General features: G+C 46.1%; 3 protein-coding genes and 1 long non-coding RNA gene across 5 annotated transcripts in view; 2 read left to right on the top strand and 2 right to left on the bottom strand.

The window, feature by feature from the left end:
- LOC131727826 (zona pellucida sperm-binding protein 3-like) overlaps positions 1–4,614 on the top strand; it is a 4,993-nt gene extending 379 nt beyond the window's left edge. The window contains exons 1-9 of one of the 2 annotated variants that reach the window (XM_059019139.1): positions 1–166; positions 525–643; positions 1,173–1,276; positions 1,536–1,713; positions 1,794–1,914; positions 2,510–2,601; positions 2,684–2,796; positions 3,183–3,293; positions 4,466–4,614. The exon at positions 1–166 is cut by the window's left edge and continues 379 nt beyond it. In XM_059019139.1, coding sequence (XP_058875122.1) covers positions 1–166; positions 525–643; positions 1,173–1,276; positions 1,536–1,713; positions 1,794–1,914; positions 2,510–2,601; positions 2,684–2,796; positions 3,183–3,293; positions 4,466–4,587 — 1,126 coding nt within the window. In that variant the 3' untranslated portion in view covers positions 4,588–4,614. The remainder of the gene's footprint in view (positions 167–524; positions 644–1,172; positions 1,277–1,535; positions 1,714–1,793; positions 1,915–2,509; positions 2,602–2,683; positions 2,797–3,182; positions 3,294–4,465) is intronic. The other variant, XM_059019140.1, reaches the window with a different exon arrangement.
- A 2,596-nt stretch (positions 4,615–7,210) lies between these two features.
- On the bottom strand, positions 7,211–10,817 carry LOC117404498 (zona pellucida sperm-binding protein 3-like). Its single transcript, XM_059019108.1, has 9 exons — positions 10,392–10,817; positions 10,182–10,300; positions 9,506–9,609; positions 8,620–8,797; positions 8,419–8,539; positions 8,092–8,183; positions 7,897–8,009; positions 7,673–7,783; positions 7,211–7,362 (listed from the first exon to the last, which is right to left on the bottom strand). Exons 1-9 carry the CDS (start codon positions 10,773–10,775, stop codon positions 7,250–7,252), a joined length of 1,335 nt encoding a protein of 444 aa, XP_058875091.1. The 5' UTR covers positions 10,776–10,817; the 3' UTR covers positions 7,211–7,249.
- Positions 10,818–11,435: 618 nt separating this feature from the next.
- On the top strand, positions 11,436–17,107 carry LOC131727820 (zona pellucida sperm-binding protein 3-like). Its single transcript, XM_059019107.1, has 9 exons — positions 11,436–12,393; positions 12,901–13,007; positions 13,703–13,806; positions 14,144–14,321; positions 14,535–14,652; positions 15,125–15,213; positions 15,342–15,439; positions 15,642–15,782; positions 16,941–17,107. Exons 1-9 carry the CDS (start codon positions 11,536–11,538, stop codon positions 17,090–17,092), a joined length of 1,845 nt encoding a protein of 614 aa, XP_058875090.1. The 5' UTR covers positions 11,436–11,535; the 3' UTR covers positions 17,093–17,107.
- A 1,874-nt stretch (positions 17,108–18,981) lies between these two features.
- On the bottom strand, positions 18,982–20,974 carry LOC131727821 (uncharacterized). Its single transcript, XR_009322311.1, has 3 exons — positions 20,699–20,974; positions 20,334–20,421; positions 18,982–19,870 (listed from the first exon to the last, which is right to left on the bottom strand). It is a non-coding gene; the product is annotated as an uncharacterized LOC131727821 (long non-coding RNA).
- Between the last annotated feature and the right edge of the window lie 1,027 nt (positions 20,975–22,001).

A 22,001-nucleotide genomic window follows, 5' to 3' on the forward strand; every position in this document is an offset into this window, starting at 1 on the left:
GGAGGATAAGGTCGTGGTGACCGTCCAGCGGGATCTCTTCGGGATCGGCCAGCTGATCAAGGCTTCTGACGTCAGCCTGGGTAGCTGCGGCGTCACGCGGCAGGATGACGTCATGCAGAGCGTCATATTTGAGGCTCAGCTGCAGGAGTGTGGCAGTACCCTGATGGTATTATTATTATAATTAATTATAATTCTGTATTTATTATTTTTAATTGATAAAACTATTGTATTCAGTGGGTATTAAATGTTTAAATGCTGAGCGACACCTTTATTTGTACGTTTCTGTATAAACGTTACTATATATATATATATATATATATATAATGCAATTTGAAATGGTTTGTTACTTTTTCTAAAATGTTTTGTCACAAAACTCGACAGTACTTGCGCAGGTTTTTTTTTTCCATAACTAAATCCTTTTATGGTCATGGCACTTGTCTTATTTAATTGGTTTTATCGGTTAAAACCAAGAATCGGAAGCCCTGACTATCGTATTTAACCATTTTCCCCCTTTCCATTCCAAGATGGTAGCTGACCAGCTAGTCTACAGCTTCACCCTCAAATACCAGCCGAGCAGGAATTCCAACCAGCCGATCGTGAGAACCAACTCGGCGGGAGTGGGCATCGAGTGCCGCTACATGCGGTGCGTCCTGCAACATTACTGCGTTAATCCTTTAAAACGGGTTCATTGCATTAAGAAACTCGCGCTATATATAGATAAAGATATATCTATATATATTATAGAGAGATAGATAGATAATCTTCCCCCAGAGACGTTGGAATGGCGACTTGATTTAAGAATTTGATTTCCCAACCGTGTGAAACAATTTTCATCAGAACATGAATTTTAGGAACCGTTTGGACCCAGCTAAGCTGGTCCGGTTCCTGAACTCAGAACTTTGACAAATTGGGTCTTTTTTAAAATGTAAACAGTGCGGTGAGACGTTATTCAAATTGAGTATTTAGAAAACGTATACATAAAAAAAAAATAATCATACTTTTGGGCCAACAATTAACAGTAATATCGGCTCAGTTTCACTGATGCCGGTCCCTAATGCAGTGGTCACTCGGTGTGCTGGTTTCACTCTGTCTATTGGTTTAAATAGCCCTTCTACTGCGTTCAATGCGCTCCATTAACTTCTACCGCTGTCCTGAAACCTCTCGTCTCCTAGGAAACACAACGTGAGCAGCAACGCCCTTCGACCGACATGGCGCCCCTTCTCCTCCACCAAGTCTGCCGAGGGGGCGCTCAACTTCTCCCTGAAGCTGCTGGCCGGTAACGCGGCGCTCGCGTCTGTATTTTAAGGTTCTGTTGCTGCTTGCTGTGAATGTAGGTCACCTGATTGGATGAGCAATGAAGAGAATGGCGTGTGTATCTATTGCGTGTGTGTATAATATATCTTGTGTGGGGTGTTTTAAATTCATTTCCACCGGGTGGGGAGCAAGTACCCCCCCCCCCCCCCTCCCCCTTATGTGCATAGGTACACTTTTTTTTTTTTTTTTTCAATGCTTCTCTGTCTCTCTCTCTGTCTCAGATGACTGGCTCACCCAGAGGACCTCCAATGTCTACTTCCTGGGGGACGTCCTGAACATCGAAGCCTCCGTAGAGGGGACCAACCACATGCCCCTCCGGCTCTTTGTGGACAGCTGTGTGGCCACTATGGTCCCTGACCGGAACGCCAGCCCCCGATACGTCTTCATTGATAACAGCGGGTGAGCGGTCAGATCCAGTTACCCTGGCTGAGCTGTGGGGTCCTAGCATGGATGTCTTAAACCCTGTGGTGTCTCCACAGCTGCCTGGTGGATGCCAAGGTGTCTGGCTCTGGGTCCCGCTTCATCTCTCCCCGAGTGCAGAACACCAAGCTGCAGCTGAGGCTCGATGCCTTCCGGTTCTACTCTGACCCCCGGAGCTCCGTGAGTGTGGAGATTATAAACCAGCTTACAATGACTCTGTTAATGTAAGCGCTGCAACACAGGAGTGTGCCGCGCCAGCGGTTAGAGAGGGGCTCCATACCAGGAGGTTCAAATCCCGGCTCAGCCACTGACTCCCTGTGTGTGTGTGACCCAGAGCAAGTCACTGAACCTCCTTGTGCTCCGTCCTTCGGTTGAGACGTCAAACAAACAAGGTCCTATTGGAAATGACTCTGCAGCAGTTGTTGATGCATAGTTCACCCCCTAGTCTCTGTAAATCGCTTTAGTTAAAAGCCTCTGCTAAATTATTTATTTCTTAGCAGACGCCTTTATCGAGGGCGACTTACAATTGTTACAAGATATCACATTATTTTTACATACAATTCCCCATTTATACAGTTGGGTTTTTACTGGAGCAATCTAGGTCAAGTACCTTGCTCAAGGGTACAGCAGCAGTGTCCCCCCCCCCCCCCCCCCACCTGGGATTGAACCCACGACCCTCCGGTCCAGAGCCCTAACCACTACTCCACACTGCTGCCCCTATACCATTGAAACGCTCTCATCCTCAAACTAGTGAAATTTATCGCTTCCCTCCTAGATTTACATCACCTGCCACCTGAAAGTGACGGCTGCTTCCCAGAACGTGGACTCTGTGAACAAGGCCTGCTCTTTCGCTGCCAGCTCCAGCAGGTGAGTGTGTGGGAGGGGGCGTCCCGTCTCCCTGTCCCTCCTCCTCCCCTGGGTAAGCTAACCCCTGGGCTGACTCTCCTAGGTGGAGCTCTGTGGACGGGAGTGATCAGGTGTGCAGCTGCTGCAATACTGGGAGCTGTGGCATGGGAGCCCCTTACGGAAAGAGGCAAGGGAGAGAAGCGGCTGGCAACATGGGTGAGGGATCGGTTTGTCTGTTTTGGGGAGGAGTGGAGAGGCTTTCACCCTGGAGAAGGAGGCTGTGTGGTCCAGTGGCTTTATATATTAAAAAAAAAAAAAAAAAAAAAAAAAGGGCCTCCTTGTAACCAGGAGGTCCCCGGTTCAAATCCCACCTCAGCCACTGACTCATTGTGTGACCCTGAGCGAGTCACTTCACCTCCTTGTGCTTCGTCTTTCGGGTGAGACGTAGTTGTAAGTGACTCTGCAGCTGATGCATAGTTCACACACCCTAGTCTCTGTAAGTCGTCTTGGATAAAGGCGTCTGCTAAATAAACAAATAATTAAGTGTTGCTGGTTTTCAGTACCAGCTGGTCCATTTTTGTCTTGCACCCTTTTCCTTGCAGTGCTGGACTGGGAAAGCGATGCTCGGGTCGGCCCGCTGTTCATCCAGGAGACTCTGCCCGACCTCGACGCCCCGAGTCTGCAGCTGGAAGCAGAGGACAGAACCGCACAAGGTAAAGCTCGCTGGTTTGCATGCATTGATTTTACACTGATCTGCACGGTCTGCCTGCAAAACCAAAAAAGGGGGTGAACTGTCTCTGACCACTAGATGGCGCTGGCTCTTTGCTTGGCAGACCCCTTTATCCCAGGAGACTCCCGCAGGTGTTACAGGGCAGCGCAGGGTTACAATGCAAGCTTCATATTGAAACACAATGTAGTTTACAGCCAGTGCAAATAATAACACTACTAGAATACAACATGAACTAGGATGCTATGTATAATAATAACACTACTAGAATCCAATATGAACTAGGATGCTATGTATAATAATAACACTACTAGAATCCAATATGAACTAGGATGCTATGTATAATAATAACACTACTAGAATCCAATATGAACTAGGATGCTCTGTATAATAATAACACTACTAGAATCCAATATGAACTAGGATGCTCTGTATAATAATAACACTACTAGAATCCAATATGAACTAGGATGCTATGTATAATAATAACACTACTAGAATCCAATATGAACTAGGATGCTCTGTATAATAATAACACTACTAGAATCCAATATGAACTAGGATGCTATGTATAATAATAACACTACTAGAATACAATATGAACTAGGATGCTATGTATAATAATAACACTACTAGAATCCAATATGAACTAGGATGCTATGTATAATAACACTACTAGAATCCAATATGAACTAGGATGCTCTGTATAATAATAACACTACTAGAATCCAATATGAACTAGGATGCTGTGTATAATAATAACACTACTAGAATCCAATATGAACTAGGATGCTATGTATAATAATAACACTACTAGAATCCAATATGAACTAGGATGCTATGTATAATAATAACACTACTAGAATCCAATATGAACTAGGATGCTATGTATAATAATAACACTACTAGCATCCTAGTTCATATTGGATTCTATGTATAATAATAACACTGCTAGAATACAATATGAACTAGGATGCAGTCAGTTAGGATTCTATCTACAGTAATGTATGCAAGGATAGAGGTTCTATAGATGGTTGGGCTTTAGCTAGTCTGCATCTGAGTAGTGTGTTTGAATTACTGTAAATAGATTGCAAAGACCAGTTGTGTGTCACCTATTTTTATATATATGTAATATATTTTTTTTCTCTCTCTCCCCAGGCTTCCCGGTTGAGGTTCTGGTCCTGGCTGGTGTGGTCACTGCTGTGGCTCTGGCCTGCATCGCTGCGCTGGCCGCTGTGATCTACAGGAGACCCGGCAAACCCACTGACTTGCAGTTTTAATTGAAGCAATAAAGAATTTAAAATCAATTTGTGTGTGGGTTTTTTTTTTTTTTTAATTTGTTTATCTTCAGTAACACTTCCTCTGCAACCCTGATCATTTTGTAGTTTGGTTTCCATTCTAATGCATTGGGGCTTGTTTTTAAATTAAACCAATCCTGTGTTTATTTATTTTCCTTTTGGAGCAGGGGGGGTGTTCCTCCACTCGTGGGTTAAGGGGTGTAGTGAGATAATGAACTACTGCAGGGTTTGGAGGAAGAATTTTATATATATAAAATTTAACTAGTTCCGTCCAGGATTGGAAGGGGTAATTTTGGCCACCCCTACGTTAAAATAAAGTTGGTATATCCCAGAATCCTACACTGAACTGCAGTATAGCGTTCACTCGGGATTGTGAACCCTTCACTCTTCTCTGATCTCCATTAATTATAATTTATTTGGCAGATGTCTTTATCCAAGGGTACGTGCAGCACAGGGCAACAAAGCAAGCTTTATTTAACTACACTGCACTTTAGACTAAGAGCAAACAACGCGACTAGAATACAGTGCGAAATAGGACGCAACATGTTAACATAACGACCAGTCGTCTCTGCAATGACGTATTCGTAGTGAAAAGGATCGCGCATCAGGTGAGGATCCAGTGACGTGATGCTGAGGTCAGGAGAGTCCAGCGCAGATCAGGAGGGGCGGATCAGGAGATCCACAAGCGCGGTCTGAACAGGGGCGTCTTGAGGGGGCGGTGAGAGACGGAGCGGTCTTGAAATTCTCCGGTAGCTGGTTTTATAACCTAAAACAGTGCAAGCGGAGTTCACAAAGTTCAGCTACACACACACACACACACAGACACAGTTAGGTAAGATATACAAGACAGGCACCTGACTCCTCTGCTGGCGACAGCCCATCTCCGTACCCGAGCGTTCTCCCAGCACAGTATGTAAGGGATATTGATGTGATTTCTGTAACTAGGCGCTGCATTGCTGTGTCTAACGGCACGTGTTTAAGCGGTCTCTGTGTAATATTGGGATCAATAAATAGAAACTTCCTGGCATAGCCATTGGTCTGGTGCGCAGACATCACGTGATTGCACACCCGACACACTGTCGCTGGAGGCGAGAAGCGCTCAGTGCCGTAACACCTGTAACATGTTCAACCAGCGCTCAGTGCCGTAACACCTGTAACATGTTCAACCAGCGCTCAGTGCCGTAACACCTGTAACATGTTCAACCAGCGCTCAGTGCCGTAACACCTGTAACATGTTCAACCAGCGCTCAGTGCCGTAACACCTGTAACATGTTCAACCAGCGCTCAGTGCCGTAACACCTGTAACATGTTCAACCAGCGCTCAGTGCCGTAACACCTGTAACATGTTCAACCAGCGCTCAGTGCCGCACCGCCGCGGACCAGCAGCCAATTGCAAGCGAGCAAGCCAGTATAGAAAGTGTCACATGACAAGTGTTCGTGTGGTGTTTTAGCTTGATGGAATCAACTTCTTTAGAAACTTTATTTTTATTTTTGATGGCGCGCATTGTAAGTGATATTCTGGAAGACGAGACTCCCTTTTCAAAGCGCGTAGAAACAAGCAATCAGCAGCGACGGGGGGGGGGGGTCAAAATTTGGGATCCGAATCCAGCCCTGGCCCTTCCCCTGGATGAGAGAGGAGGCCGTGCAGAGTTTGGCTGCGCTGGGTCCTGCAGGATCCGAATGCAGAAAGGAACAGACAGACACACACACACACGTACGTACGTGAGTCTGTGATAGGAAACTCGAACTTAAGATCAACCGCATATATAAAATAATATTTCTCCAGAGCGGCTAGCCATGTTTTCAGTTTTGGATGAGACCAGCGGCGCCTGACTGATCTGATGAACAGGAGCCACAGCGTTGATACTGTTAAAAGCGCACATTGCTTTTGGCCGTTTTTTTCCTGGTCTGACGGGCGATTATTTACAATTTAATTACCACAGAAAATGTTTATATATATATATATATATATATATATATATATATATATATATATATATAAACTACTCATAACATAAGCAATAAAAATGCTTTACAATTCCATGACAAGTGTAGTGTAAGGATAGTTTAGGGCAGGGGTGCAGAAGTCCGGTCCTGGAGGGCCAGATCCCTCCTGGCTTTTGTTCCAACTGTGTTCTAAATTACTTAATTAGACCAGTAATTGGTCCAATTAAGTAATATAGGGCAAGGTTGGAACAAAAGCCAGGAGGGACACCGGTGCTCCAGGACCAAAATTGTGCACGCCTGGTTTAGGGTGTGTTTTCAAAAAAAAAAAATATATATATATATATATTATGTACACAATTGAGCTCCAGTTTATCCCTTTATGATAAAATCAATTCAAGTTGAGGATCAATACCTTGATCAGCGTGAACAGAATCCAGGCAAACTAGCATCCAGGTTAACTTGCATTGACACTGAAATGCATTACTGCTTACAACCAATAGAAATGAAATCCCTTAGCGACACCAATTCAAATGTTGCTTCCAACCATTAAGAGACCAGAACTCTAAGCAAGCCCAATTCACCCCCCCCCCAAAAAATTACTGTAAATGGTTTGTCCCATCACTCCCCATTCCAAACTAATGACGCAGACCACAGCGAGTTTCATCGAAAAGTTTATTTGCCATTGACAAATACAAAATCAAGCAGTGGGTTTGCCGAGTCTCCTGTAGATCACAGCGGCCAGCGCAGCGATGCAGCCCAGAGCCACAGCAACGACCACACCAGCCAGGACCAGAACCTCAACCGGGAAGCCTGGGGAAGACAGGAGAAAAATAGTAAACACACTTGCTTCCATCCTTAAAAGTTAAAAGGCGCTGCCATCTAGGATTTTTTTTTTGGGTGCATCATGCAACTCTGCAGAATTGGTTTCAGTAAAGCCACAGTACCCCCCCCCCCACCACAAAAATTCTTCTGTAAATACTTTAGCATACCAGTGTTTATATTGGCTCATGCTATGAAGAGGCACACAGGTTTACAGCATTAGTATGGATGTTACATGGAAGTAAGACTTCTGTCAAGACGCTGCTCTTTCAATCTTAGCACAGGGGGACAGAACGGTTACCTTGCGCGGTTTGGTCCTCTGCTTCCAGCTGGAGACTCTGGGCTTCAGACTCCTTCGGGGTGTCAAGGATGACCAGCGGGCCGACCTGAGCATCGTCTTCCCAGTCCAGCACTACAAGGAAAAGGGTGCAAGACAACGGACCAGCTGATACTGAAAACCAGCAACACTTATCCAGTGTGAAAGCCTCTCCACTCCTCCCCAAAACAGACAAACCGAGCCCTCACCCATGCTGCCAGCCGCTCCTCTCCCTCGCCTCCTTCTGGAAGGGGCTCCCGTGCCACAGCTCCCAGTATTGCAGCAGCTGCACACCTGATCACTCCCGTCCACAGAGCTCCACCTAGGAGAGTCAGCCCAGGGGTTAGCTTACCCAGGGGAGGAGGGGGGACAGGGAGACTGGACGCCTCCTCCCACACACTCACCTGCTGGAGCTGGCAGTGAAAGAGCAGGCCTTGTTCACCGAGTCCACGTTCTGGGAAGCAGCCGTCACTTTCAGGTGGCAGGTGATGTAAATCTAGGAGGGAAGCGATAAATTTCACTAGTTTGAGGATAAGAGTTTCAGTGGTATAGCGTTGTCAAATCAATGCAATACCTAGTGTATGGAGTGACACTACAAAAGACAGACAGGTTGTTTAGCAGCGGCTTTTAACTAAAGCGATTTACAGAGACTAGGGGGTGAACTATGCATCAACAACTGCAGCAGAGTCACTTCCAATAGGAGCTCGTCTGTTTATAATCTCCACACTCACGGAGCTCCGGGGGTCAGAGTAGAACCGGAAGGCATCGAGCCTCAGCTGCAGCTTGGTGTTCTGCACTCGGGGAGAGATGAAACGAGACCCAGAGCCAGACACCTTCGCATCCACCAGGCAGCTGTGGAGACACCACAGGGTTTAAGACATCCATGCTAGGACCCCACAGCTCAGCCAGGGCAACTGGATCTGACCGCTCACCCGCTGTTATCAATGAAGACGTATCGGGGGCTGGCGGTCCGGTCAGGGACCATGGTGGCCACACAGCTGTCCACAAAGAGCCGGAGGGGCATGTGGTTGGTCCCATCGATGGAGGCTTCGATGTTCAGGACGTCCCCCAGGGAGTAGACATTGGAGGTCCTCTGGGTAAGCCAGTCATCTGAGACAGAGCAAAAGAGACACCCCCATTACATGAGCTAGCAGGACCACATGGGCATATATTTAACTCTTAGCAGACACCCTTATCCAGGAATGGCTCAAACCGCTACGCAGTCATTCATAAGACACCTGTTTTACAGATGTGCATAGATCTAGTGTTTAAATACAATTTTTTAAAAAAAGTTTTATAAGAGAGTGTTATTTCTTAGCAGACACCCTTATCCAGGGCGACTTACAATTGTTACAAGATATCACATTATTTTTTACATACAATTACCCATTTATAGAGTTGGGTTTTTACTGGAGCAATCTAGGTAAAGTACCTTGCTCAAGAGTACAGCAGCAGTGTCCCCCCACCTGGGATTGAACACACGACCCTCCGGTCAAGAGTCCAGAGCCCTGACCACTACTCCACACTGCTGCCCTAGGACAAGATATATTGTTCTAACCAAAAACTCAGAGTGGGAGTTAATGGATTAACACACAATTTGCAATTCTAAAACAACTTTAAAATATCTAATTGTCGGGTTTGAAATAAAAAGGAGCCAGTTGGAAGAAGCTAGCTGGGCTCAAGTCTTGCTACTGCCTGGTGATGCAATCTGCCCTGCCCCCGAGTCACATTGTTCAGCAGGTCGCAGAGATTGATGTTTGAAGCGGCCGTCTCTAGACGGGGCCATGCGGGAGGAGATCCTTGCAGGACGCTGCTTACCGGTCATCAGTCTCAGAGAGAAGTCCAGGGCGGCCTCTGAAAGCTTGGTGGAGGTGAAGGGGACCCACGTGGGTTTCAGCGCATTGCTGCTCACGTTGTGCAGCCTGGGTCGGAAACAAGGAAACCATCCCATCACTATTAAAACTCTCCATAGCGCTAGACTTGCACAGAAGGGAGTTCAGGTTTAGCAGAGAAATGCATGAAGTTAAAAAACAGGCTCCAAAAATGAACACCAGGATCAAGTCTCTTGCAAATTTTATAGGCAAGTGCAAAGGGTATAAGAAGCCATGGTTATCTAGATATCACTATAGGGAGTGATATGGAGACACAACCCCTCCCTCCAGAACTAACCCCTCCCTCCAGAACTAACCCCTCCCCAAGGAACTAACCCCTCCCCAAGGAACTAACCCCTCCCCAAGGAACTAACCCCTCCCCAAGGAACTAACCCCTCCCCAAGGAACTAACCCCTCCCCAAGGAACTAACCCCTCCCCAAGGAACTAACCCCTCCCCAAGGAACTAACCCCTCCCTCCGCATACTGGGTCAACAGCTATTAGAGACAGTTTGGGTATATTGTTACCATAGCAGTTTAAAGGGAAGCTATTAAGCAGACACATTGTTTGGAAGCAGTTGTCTAGGCGGTAGATGTTCCTGTAAGGCTTGTCATGTGCGCTCACCTCAAGTAGCGGCACTCGATGCCAACTTTAGCGGAGTTGGTTCTCACTATAGGCAGGTTAGAATTAGGGGTCGGGGAGTAGGTCAGGGTGAAGCTGTAGACTAGCTTGTCCTGGACCATCTAGAAAAAGAAAAAAGCGTTGTTAAACTCTCGACCTACCAACAAAACAAACATTCACTTTATATGGCTGTGCAAATATTAGTAGTCTCACCATCAGGGTACTGCCACATTCCTGCAGCCGAGCCTCAAATATGACGCTCTGCGTGGCGTCATCCTGCCTCGTGACGCCGCAGCTACCCAGGCTGACGTCAGAAGCCTTGATCAGCTGGCCGATCCCGAAGAGATCCCGCTTGACGGTCACCACGACCTTATCCTCCCCGCACTGCGCCGCCACGGTCTGCGGGAGCACCGCTCTGCCTCCGGGCTGCGGGAGTTCCGAAGACGCGCTCGGGTAATTCACAAAGGCGCTACCGGTGTTCGTTGAACTAAACAGCTCAGATTTAGACCCGAACCAGAAAGCCCTGGTACCGTCTCGGAGCAATACCAACACAAAGAGCGCTGGCAACAGACATTTCACACTCGCTGTACGACCCATAGTTACTGAACGAAGACACAAACTCACCTATCACTCACAGCGCACTGCCGGTTCTATTTATACTACCGGAGTTACAACGAGGTCCGCGGCGGGGAGGGCTCCGCGAGGAGCCCAATTGATTTGCACGTGGTATTTTAATTCCCAAATTAACCCTTTCGTGCACCTCATATGAGCACAGATACAAAATAACCTCTCATTATTTATTTCTTAGCATATTTATTTCTCTTTGATATGGAGACATACGGAAGGAGCAAATGGGAAATGCATGATAACCTCATATGCAATGGCAATCTATCTATCTATCTATCTATCTATCTATCTATCTATCTATCTATCTATCTATCTATATATATATATATATATCAGTAATTTCGATGTTTCGTGCATGAAAAGGTTACATACAGTTCATTGGATGACTTTCAAAGCGTTTGGCCACTATGCGTTATTTTCATCATTATTTTTTTATTTTTTTATTTTTTTTAATTCCCATGTGTAATTAGCATCGTGTATTTGTCTTCCGCGAATAGAAAGCACACATTCAAAGTACACGGGACTCTCAATTTAGCACCATCATTGCCTTAATCATCCGCGCACTCAACCAATGACGCGCCAGCGTATCCACAAACAGGTGCGCAATTAACAGGTGCGGGTTTATTATAAGCGGTGAGGTTAGCAATCGTCTGCAGCGCACTTTGAGTGAAACCTCGGGGAGTGAGGAAACGAAGAGTGTTTTCTTTGTAGCGTTTAGTTTTCATTCAAAATGAGTTTAAAATTACCCTTGCTTTTCTTGTGCGTCGTATTACACATCGGGAATGCTGCGGAATATCCGCAGGATGATGATGATAGTAAACATCTTGACTGGGAGGACTCTCCCAAACTGGAAAAGGATTCTGGTGAAACTGGAAACGGGTTGGCGACTGCTGAAATATCGCCGGTGGTAAAAGAGCTTGACTTCCCCCTGTTGCGTCCATTGGCCGGGGAGCCCGCAGAGCCGGTGAGGAGCGAAGAAACGCCGGGTAATGCTCAACGAATGCGGCTGCGATCTCTAGACTTTCCGAAAGCGGGAGCGGGGCGTTTGGGAAACGTGTCCAGTCACAACAGCAGCCGTGGAGACGGCTTCAGGTTATTCGGCAGACCGACTCACGCCCCGACCCAAGTCATTAGACACCGGCTCTTTACTCCAGACCGCTACCACAGAAAGGGTTTGTGGATACCAGATATCGGTTTCCCGAACCGACACCGACCAACACCGGCCTCGGCTTGGAGAGTGTTCGGGAACCAGCGCCCGCAAGACCGCGGGGAGATAATTCGAGACCCGGTTGGGACCGGGCTGGGTCGGTTTAAGGGGCGGGTTCCTCAAGGGGCGTCTTCCAAAGCTATCATTAGCTACAAAATAGTGCGGGGGTCGAGCCCGGACCCCTTCCAGTCCGTGTCTATCAAGTGCGGCGACCAGAAGCTACGAGTGGAGGTCAATAAGGACTTTTTCGGAACCGGTACCCAGCTCCAGGCCTCCGAAGTCAGTCTTGGCAGCGGCTGTCCCAGCAACGGCGTTGAATCCGCATCCTCCAACACCATCATCTTCGAGTATGACCTGCATGCGTGTGGAAGCAAGCGCACGGTAAGTAAACCCGTTTGTTAAACCCGAGAGGACACGCAGCCACTCTGCAGCTTGGAGTTCGGTTTTAGATTTTGGCTTCAGGCCACCTGCATGGCACACCGAGGGAGGCTGGGGGGGGGGGGGGGAGAAGGGGGGGTTTGATGCAGCAAAGGTGTTTCAGACTAGGTCTCCAGGAACCAGGTTTCAAGCCAAAAGCGGATTCGTGTTCCCACGGCTGTAGATGCATTAAGTGTAACTAATACAGCGAAAAACCTCGCTGCTCTTACTAGTCAAGCGTTTTCTCTGTGAACCAGCAGACCCTGGAACCATATTTTGGCAATGCTGCTTGATTTGAATCCTGTAATTGCTAAGCGATTTTGGCGAATGTCACTTTTCTATTGGTTTACGTATAGCCACCGCGTGCGTAAAAGCGCGCATATGGCAGTCAATGGTAGGTGTAGGGATGCTGTGTATTTTGTGTGTGTATATATAATGCGTGAGTCTCAATCTGTGGACGCGTTTTCTCAGATTACAGATCCGGAGCTTATCTACTCCAACACCATTTACTATCGGCCCGCCCCCGGGAGCTCGCTCACTCAGCCGCAGTCGGTCAATGTGGAGTGCCGCTATATCCGGTAGGTCGGTGTGGTGATCCGGGGTATCGTCTCCAGAATTCGAATCCTGAGACTCGCTGAATGCTTCCGATATTAAATGTGTATGTGCGTGAGTAGCAACATGACAATAGTGCACCAGAAATACTTGTGTACCACTGGCTGTGCATCATACAGTATTATTATTATTATTATTATTATTATTATTATTATTTAAGATCGCAACCATGCTAGCTGTAATCGGGCCATCTTGCAAAATCAATTTTGATTGAAGTTGAATAGAAATTATGAGTTAAGGCATTACATTTTTTTTATTTGGTTGGGGGGGGGGGGGGGGTGGTTAATGCATGCATAAAGTTTACAAACGAGAGGAGGCTCCATTCAGCCCATCTTGCTCGTTTGGTTGTTAATAGCTTATTGATCCCAGAATCTCATGAAGCAGCTTCTTGAAGGATCCCAGGGTGTCAGCTTCAACAACATTACTGGGGAGTTGGTTCCAGACCCTCACGATTCTCTGTGTACGCTCTTCGGTCACTATAGTTGTATTTCGTTAAGTTTCCTATTTCTATTTTTTATAATGCATATCAGTTTTGGTGGGGCAACTTCTCAAACTCCATAGAGCTCACACACAAACCGGTTTTAAAATGTAATTTAACAAAACCAGAAGAGGTGTTTGCTGTTAGCCTTTCGCATCCATCTTTTTTGCCTCTCTCCTTCAGATCGCAGACCATCTCCAGCAACAAAGTCCAGCCCACTTGGATTCCGATGGTCTCCACTCGCTCCTTCAAGAACAAGTTTGCCTTTTCTTTCAGAGTGATGAACGGTGAGTCATGGTTTTGTCCCCTTTCTCCCGAAGGCTTGGTGGTTTAAAGGGGCGTGCTACCAGGAGGTTCTCGGTTTAATCCCAGCTCGGCCACTGACTCTCTGTGACCCTGAGCAAGTCGCTGAACCTCCTGCGGATGAGACGGAAAACAGACTAGCTCCTATTGGAAGTGACTCTGCAGTTGTTGATGATGCATGCCCCCTAGTTCTAAATCGCTTTGGATAAAAGCGTTTGCTAAATTTATCTGAGGCTTCAGATTTTGACACGGCACTCGAATGATACCGGCTTTGCGCTCTGGGGCGTGGTTGTTTAATAAGGACAGTGTGTTTTTGTGTAGCTGACTGGAGCGCCGGGTCCGAGTCGAGTGACTTTCGTCTGGGGGAATCCATCAACTTCCAGGCGTCTGTCGACCTGCGGAATCACCAGGGCCTCAAAATCTACATCGACCGCTGCGTCGCGACCACCAGCAGCAACGCCAGCTCTGAGCCCAACTACGACATCATCCGGGACTACGGGTGAGTGACGGGAGGGGGGGCGATAACCAGACCAGCCCCCGGGTAACAATGTAGGTAGGATACATTATCAAAGTTGCGTTCTCCTACTGGTTCAGTCCATCCAAAATAACCCATACATCTGTCTCTCGTCTCTGTGTCCTCTCTGTCATCTGTTTCCTCTGTGTGTGTGTGTGTGTCTCTCTCTCTCTCTCTCTCTCTCTCTCCTCCCTCCAGGTGTCTGGTTGACAGTCTTGCGGAGGGTTCCCCGTCCCGCTTCATCTCTCCCAGGTCCAGCGAGGTTCTGAGATTCCAGATGAAAGCATTCCAGTTTGAGAGTATCCCTGAAGCTCAGGTCTGTGAATCGCCTTGCGAGGGGACCTCCCCAGCGGCCTCGCTTCACTGCCTTTTGAATAGCTTGTGTGAATGATAAATAATTTCTCAACCGCTGCACCCTTAACCATCACCCATAAGTATTCCCCGCCCAAACCACTCGCTTTAGAAATGTCACGAATTCACTGACAACCGTTTCGACTAGAAATCTGTCGCCAGGTCTTCAAATTAACTGCAATGTGTCCTCATCAGAGGTATCCCAGAGAGGCACAGATTCTGATCCAACTGTAGGAATGGAAACTAGACTCCTATTGCACAGCAGTTTGATCCATTCCAGGTTTTACTACCATCTTGATCAGCCCCCAGTGTGTCTAGGCAACAAGCTCAGGTGTGTAACTCCCAAGAATGGATCCAACTGCGATGCAGTAAGTCTTATTTCCATCTCTACAATTGTATTAACTCTAGTGTGTCATTTTATTTATCTTTTTGTGTAGATTTACATCCATTGTCTACTCCGAGTTTCTGAAGACTCCGACTCTAAGGAAACTTTGAAAAGCTGCACTTACGACACAGAAACCGAATCGTGAGTCCGCGTTTCAGTTCGTTTCTTTTCTATACAGTGTGTGGTTTTACCCCGACTCCTCTTGCACTCTCCGTTTTAAGAATTGATTTGTTCCCAGTTTGATTCCCTGATTTTGTGCGTCCCTGCAGGTGGACAGAGCTGGAGGGCAGGGAGTCTCTGTGTGACTGCTGTGAGACGGAGTGTGTGCCTTCATCACAGACCAAGAGATCAGCCACTCTGCTGCCAAGTATGAGTCCACTGCATAGCAGCTTCATCCATGCCTGTTATTCACTGAGTTTAGTAAGACGCACCTGAGCTCCTAACTTCAATATTAATAAGACTTCATTGAGGGGAGCTCTGAACCCCAGGACTGGTGTGAGTTGCAGCCCTCGCTTGATTAGAGATCTCGTCTTCAAAACTGTACAGCAAGTCTCTCTCTGTGTCTGCAGGTACTCTGCAGAAGAGTGACATCACCATTGGACCCCTCAGAGTCCTCGATCCTGCCTCCAGCCCCTCCTCGGTGAGCTTCAGCAGCAGCAGGGAGATCAGCAACCAGACTCTATGGAGACGTATTCGCGAACAACTGGAAGGTAATTGGGCAGCACCCATTTTATTTAGGTCACATGACATTGGCTACAGACTGGTGCTCCTCAGGATCCCCCTGTTCAGACTGCGCTTGTAGATCTCCTGATCCGCCCCTCCTGCTCTGCGCTGGACTCTCCTGACCTCCGTACCACGTCACTGGATCCTCGGCTGATGCGCTATCCTTGCGCGGCTGTCGTTTTATAGATGCAACTTGTTGAATCCTAATTTCATGTTGTATTTGCACTATTTAAATAAGCTTGCACAGTTACACTGTACTGCTTTTGTAACGCCTCTAACTCACTTAGGATTTGGCAGATGCCTTTATCCTATCGGGCAGTGATGAGTGACGCACTGACTTTTTTAATATGTTGCTTCGATGCTGTTACCCAGGGTGACTTTAGAATTACATACAAAAAAATACATCTCTAGAATTACAGTTCAAGATGGAAAATACAATGACTTGAGTCCTAATAACAGCAAATGCAAAACTCTGTACGATTTGATATCTGGGCAGGTAAGTGTTGATTACATCAGGGTTGGAGATGAATGCAGGTGTAATACAAGGTTCTACAGATTGGGTTCAGTGCAGGATTAAATACAGTGAAATAGGGAGCAGATAAGTGCCAGTTAGAGTATTATATTGTCCAGAAGGGAAGAGTTAAGTTTTACAGGTCCTGTCTGAGGAGGCGACGGAAGGTGGTCAGACTGGGCAGTCCTGACATCTGTAGGAAGGGCATTCCACCACTGCAGGGCGAGGGTGGAGAAGGAGCGGGCTCTGGAGGCAGGGGAGCGCAGAGGAGGTGCAGCCAGTGTTCTAGTGCAGGCGGGTGGGGGGTGTAGGGAGAGATGAGTCTCCCCATCGCTGACTTGATAATTCTAGAACCACCAATGCAGATGGCCCTGGCTTTTTGGAAACTACTCCCTTTGCATAGCAGTGTGATCCATTCCTGGTTTTACTATGAGTTTTTAAAACACTTGCTTGAGCTTGTTGCTGCTACACACTGGCTAACCGCCCTTGGTAGTAAGTCCTGGAGTTGGTGAACCTGCTATGCAATAGGAGGCTTCTTCACATCCCTGTGTTCTTGGTCTCGCAGCGTGCACTAGCATGCACGGTGCTGTTGGTTTGACGTGACTCCGGCCCCTCTCTCTCTCCTCTCCTCTAGGGGCCTCTGAGATGGAAGTGGCTCAGTTGTTTGCCACGGTCGCCGCGGCTGTCTGTGCCTTCTGCATCCTGCTGGGAATTCTGTGCCTGTGTCGACGCTTCTCTCTGAAATCGAAACCCGACTCCTCCGAGAATAAACTGTGTCGAAAATAAAATGACTGAAAACAACGCTTGGCTTGTCCTGTCCTCTTATTTATTTCTTTAACCTCTTCAGGTACACCAGGAATTGGGTGTTTTCTTCTTGTAATGACATTGGCATTAGGATGTTTTTGCAATTTTATATTCCACCCATGGTTAGCATTTTGCCTTTTTACTGTGACCCTTGAAGGGGTATTTTATTTTAAATACCTTTTTTACTATGGTTTCAGACCTCTGTGCTTTACAATGCTTCCCTATGCTTTACCACACCTCTCTGTGCTTTACAATGCTTCCCTATGCTTTACCACACCTCTCTGTGCTTTACAATGCTTCCCTATGCTTTACCACACCTCTCTGTGCTTTACAATGCTTCCCTATGCTTTACCAGACCTCTCTGTGCTTTACAATGCGTCCCTATGCTTTACCAGACCTCTCTGTGCTTTACAATGCTTCCCTATGCTTTACCAGACCTCTCTGTGCTTTACAATGCTTCCCTATGCTTTACCACACCTCTCTGTGCTTTACAATGCTTCCCTATGCTTTACCACACCTCTCTGTGCTTTACAATGCTTCCCTATGCTTTACCACACCTCTCTGTGCTTTACAATGCTACACTATGCTTTACCACACCTCTCTGTGCTTTACAATGCTTCCCTATGCTTTACCACACCTCTCTGTGCTTTACAATGCTTCCCTATGCTTTACCACACCTCTCTGTGCTTTACAATGCTTCCCTATGCTTTACCACACCTCTCTGTGCTTTACAATGCTTCCCTATGCTTTACCACACCTCTCTGTGCTTTACAATGCTTCCCTATGCTTTACCACACCTCTCTGTGCTTTACAATGCTTCCCTATGCTTTACCAGACCTCTCTGTGCTTTACAATGCTTCCCTATGCTTTACCACACCTCTCTGTGCTTTACAATGCTTCCCTATGCTTTACCACACCTCTCTGTGCTTTACAATGCTTCCCTATGCTTTACCACACCTCTCTGTGCTTTACAATGCTTCCCTATGCTTTACCACACCTCTCTGTGCTTTACAATGCTTCCCTATGCTTTACCACACCTCTCTGTGCTTTACAATGCTTCCCTATGCTTTACCAGACCTCTCTGTGCTTTACAATGCTTCCCTATGCTTTACCACACCTCTCTGTGCTTTACAATGCTTCCCTATGCTTTACCACACCTCTCTGTGCTTTACAATGCTTCCCTATGCTTTACCACACCTCTCTGTGCTTTACAATGCTTCCCTATGCTTTACCACACCTCTCTGTGCTTTACAATGCTTCCCTATGCTTTACCACACCTCTATGTGCTTTACGATGCTTCACCATACCATGCTGTCACTTTACCCTTTCCTCTGTTTTTATAATGGGGGAAACTTTTTTTTATATAGGTTGAAGCGAACAAACTTTCCTCCCACGTGAATATTCAAGCACGCGTGTGCGTAGACCAGCAGTCCCGATTCAGCCGCAGCGTGGGTGTGTTTATTTGAATATAAAAGCATTAACCTGTGAAATAAGATTAAACCAAGCTGGTTAAATATCAAGTTAGATTGCTGCTACAAAAGTACAGTTTTGTGATGTCGGAAGTGTTGCTATCTGGAGTTAATTATGGGATGGGTTTATATCTAGTATAGGATCTTAGAAGAAATTAAGTCCAGTAAAATCAAACGAGTCTGCCACTGCCTTCCAGTCTATATGGTATACTAACGATGTCGCCAGTGTTTCTGAAAGAATAATCCATTTGATTAATAAAAATGAACGGGAAGTGTATTTTAAAAAGAGTGGAGGGTGTGCGCACCGGGAGAGCGTCTAATCAAAATACACTTCCTTAGTATGAAAACAAAAAGTTAACGTGACGCTTAAAACAGTATTCAATTCTCATTTTTTATTCGGTTACAAGTAAAGAGATTGAAATAGTCATTGCACGAGCAAGACGCTCATGTCCTCTCCTTTTTTTCCCCCCTTTCTCTTCCTCCTATTTCAAGTCGGCCGTTTTATTTGCTTTCCCCTTTCTCCTCGCTTGATGCTTCAGTTCGGTATTCACCGTTTTTCTCTTGAAGTGTCTTTTCCTCTGAGCTTTGCGGGCGGCGCGTTTCCTAGACTTGGCCATTTTTAATTTTTCCAGCGTTTTGAAAAAATAAACTAAAGGCGACCGCTTTTTTATACACCTCCCGGCGCCTGACTTGTTTGTGACAGGCGCGCCAACGCGGGCTTTGGCGTCACGACGTTGCATTGTGATGTCATCTGGACTTTTGGCTTTAAAAACTTTTGTGTACTTTTGCCAGTCAACCCTTGCACGTTATATTTGGTTCATGTCCTGTACTAACCGGACCGGGGTGCTGAACCATATAAGAATAAACAGCATGTGTTTACAGCAGTGTGGAGTAGTGGTTAGGGCTCTGGACTCTTGACCTGGAGGGTCGTGGGTTCAATCCCAGGTGGGGGGGACACTGCTGCTGTACCCTTGAGCAAGGTACTTTACCTAGATTGCTCCAGTAAAAAACCCAACTGTATAAATGGGGAATTGTATGTAAAAATAATGTGATATCTTGTAACAATTGTAAGTCGCCCTGGATAAGGGCGTCTGCTAAGAAATAAATAATATTGTGCCTCTACTATGTTTAATGTCAAATTGTTACCCTCCCTTTTGGGCAAACGCTACCTATAACGATCACCACCAGTTATTAGTTTACCAACAGTAATATTGAATTGAATGCAGACTCCATCAAGCAGAATACTCTCATTTTATTCAATACACAGCCTCCTTATTTGTATTTCCTGTACCTGAAACGAACAGAGAAACTTTATTTTAGTAATCTCATGACTTGGTGCTGAAAAGTAGTCTGATTACTCCAAATTAATCTGATTACAAGTAACATGTTACTGTCTAAACCACACTGTGTTGAAACTATCTGACTGCCTTTGCTTCATTCACTTTTTCCAAGTGTGCATTCTCATAATTAATGAGTCATTTAGCAGACGCGACTCACAGAGACTAGGGGGGGGGTGAACTCTGCATCATCAACAACTGCTGCTGCTGCTGCTGCAGAGTCTCTTCCAATAGGAGCTCGTTTGTTTTGCGTCTCATCTGAAGGACGGGAGATTAAGTGACTTGCTCAGGGTCACACAGCTGGGATCTGAAATGGGAACCTCCTGGTACCGAGCCCCTTTCTTTAACCACCGGACACCCCCCCCCCCCCCCCCCCCCCCCCCCCCCCTGCATTGTGTCAAAGCCAGCCTTACTTACTCAAAGCCACACGTGATCAAGCCAAGGCAGATGAATCCAGCGCTGCAGTACGCAATCACTAAAAGAGTTTCAGCCAAATCCAGCCTGTCTGTTCATCAAAACAAAGAGAAACGAGGTGTTTTCACGCAGGCAGGTCTATAAATGAGATCAATGACACATCTGGAGCTGTTGTGCTAGATTTGCACACTGCTGTCCATACCCAGACTGAACCTGGTAGACAATGCAGCCTTTTAGAACCGGAACTCAGAACCTCGGAACTGTCTCCGTGTTCTTAGAACACGCCTCTGCGAGTCACTGAGGTTTGCATGCAGGCAGGTACGGACAGGAGGTGTGGCTCAATGCGGCTGGCCTGGTTTCACAAGTACCTGGGTAGCATTTCTTGTACGTCCAGCAGTCCAGTTTCTTCTTCTCACACGTGGTGCAGTTCACAGCCTCCGCCCCGCCCTCTTGACAAACATAAAACAGATCTCAGAACACAAGAAACGAAACCTCTGGGAATCCATGGCTAGACTGACCGCCCTTCCTCCAAGCAGCTAGCTAAAGGTCTTATTGTCAATCAGTCAATCAATCAATCAATCTTTATTTTATATAGCGCCTTTCATAGCGGACCACCATCACAAAGCATGTACTGTGGTCATAGAGAGTTTATTTAGCAGACGCTTTTATCCAAAGAGACTTCCAGAGACTAGGGGGGGTGAACTCTGCATCATTCAACTGCTGCTGCTGCAGAGTCACTTCCAATAGGAGCTCGTTTGTTTGACGTCTCATCCGAAGAGCACAAGGAGGTTCAGTGACTCGCTCAGGGTCACACACACGCACACACACACACACACACACACACACACACACACACACACACACACACAGGGAGTCAGTGGCTGAGCCGGGATTTGAACCTCCTGGTATCGAGACCCCTCGTTCTCCCTCGTATTCGGTTCTACAGTATCGTTCAGGACGGGATCCAGTCTGTCCTGGAAGGATCCGAGATTCTCTGCTCCAACAGCTCTGTAAGGCAGCCTGTCCCAATGGTTCCATGCGTCAAACCGTTATTAATTAATTAATTAATTTTACAGAAGAGATTACAATCTTGAAAAAGCCTTACTTACTGCAATGTGGGGGGCACAGAACTGTAAAGAAAAAATACATATTATATCTCTCTATCTATCTATCTATCTATCTATCTATCTATCTATCTATCTATCTATCTATCTATCTATCTATCTATCTATCTATATATATATATATATATATATATATATATATATTAACAGAATATTCATTTTCAAATCAGAAGTCATAATGTCATAATCCCTTTCTATCCCTTTCTATCACATCGAATATATATATATATATATATATATATATATATATATATATATATATATATATATATATATATATATAATTTATTTCTTAGCAGACGCCCTTAAATACATTTCAAGAATCACAGTACAAGTAATAATACAATTAAGAGCAAGATAAATGCAATGACTTTGGTTCAAGCAAGTACAAGTGTGACAAAATCCGATTCAATAACGGAGCAGATAACAGTGACAGTGATCAGGATGCATCAGTCGCATCAGGATTTAATTTCATACATATTACTTTGTTCATCGTCCAGCCGTGTGTTCTGCATTGACGACAGAGTTATCTTGAGACAGTGAAACT

This window comes from Acipenser ruthenus, unplaced genomic scaffold (assembly GCF_902713425.1).
Source record: "Acipenser ruthenus unplaced genomic scaffold, fAciRut3.2 maternal haplotype, whole genome shotgun sequence".
Lineage (NCBI taxonomy): Eukaryota > Metazoa > Chordata > Actinopteri > Acipenseriformes > Acipenseridae > Acipenser > Acipenser ruthenus.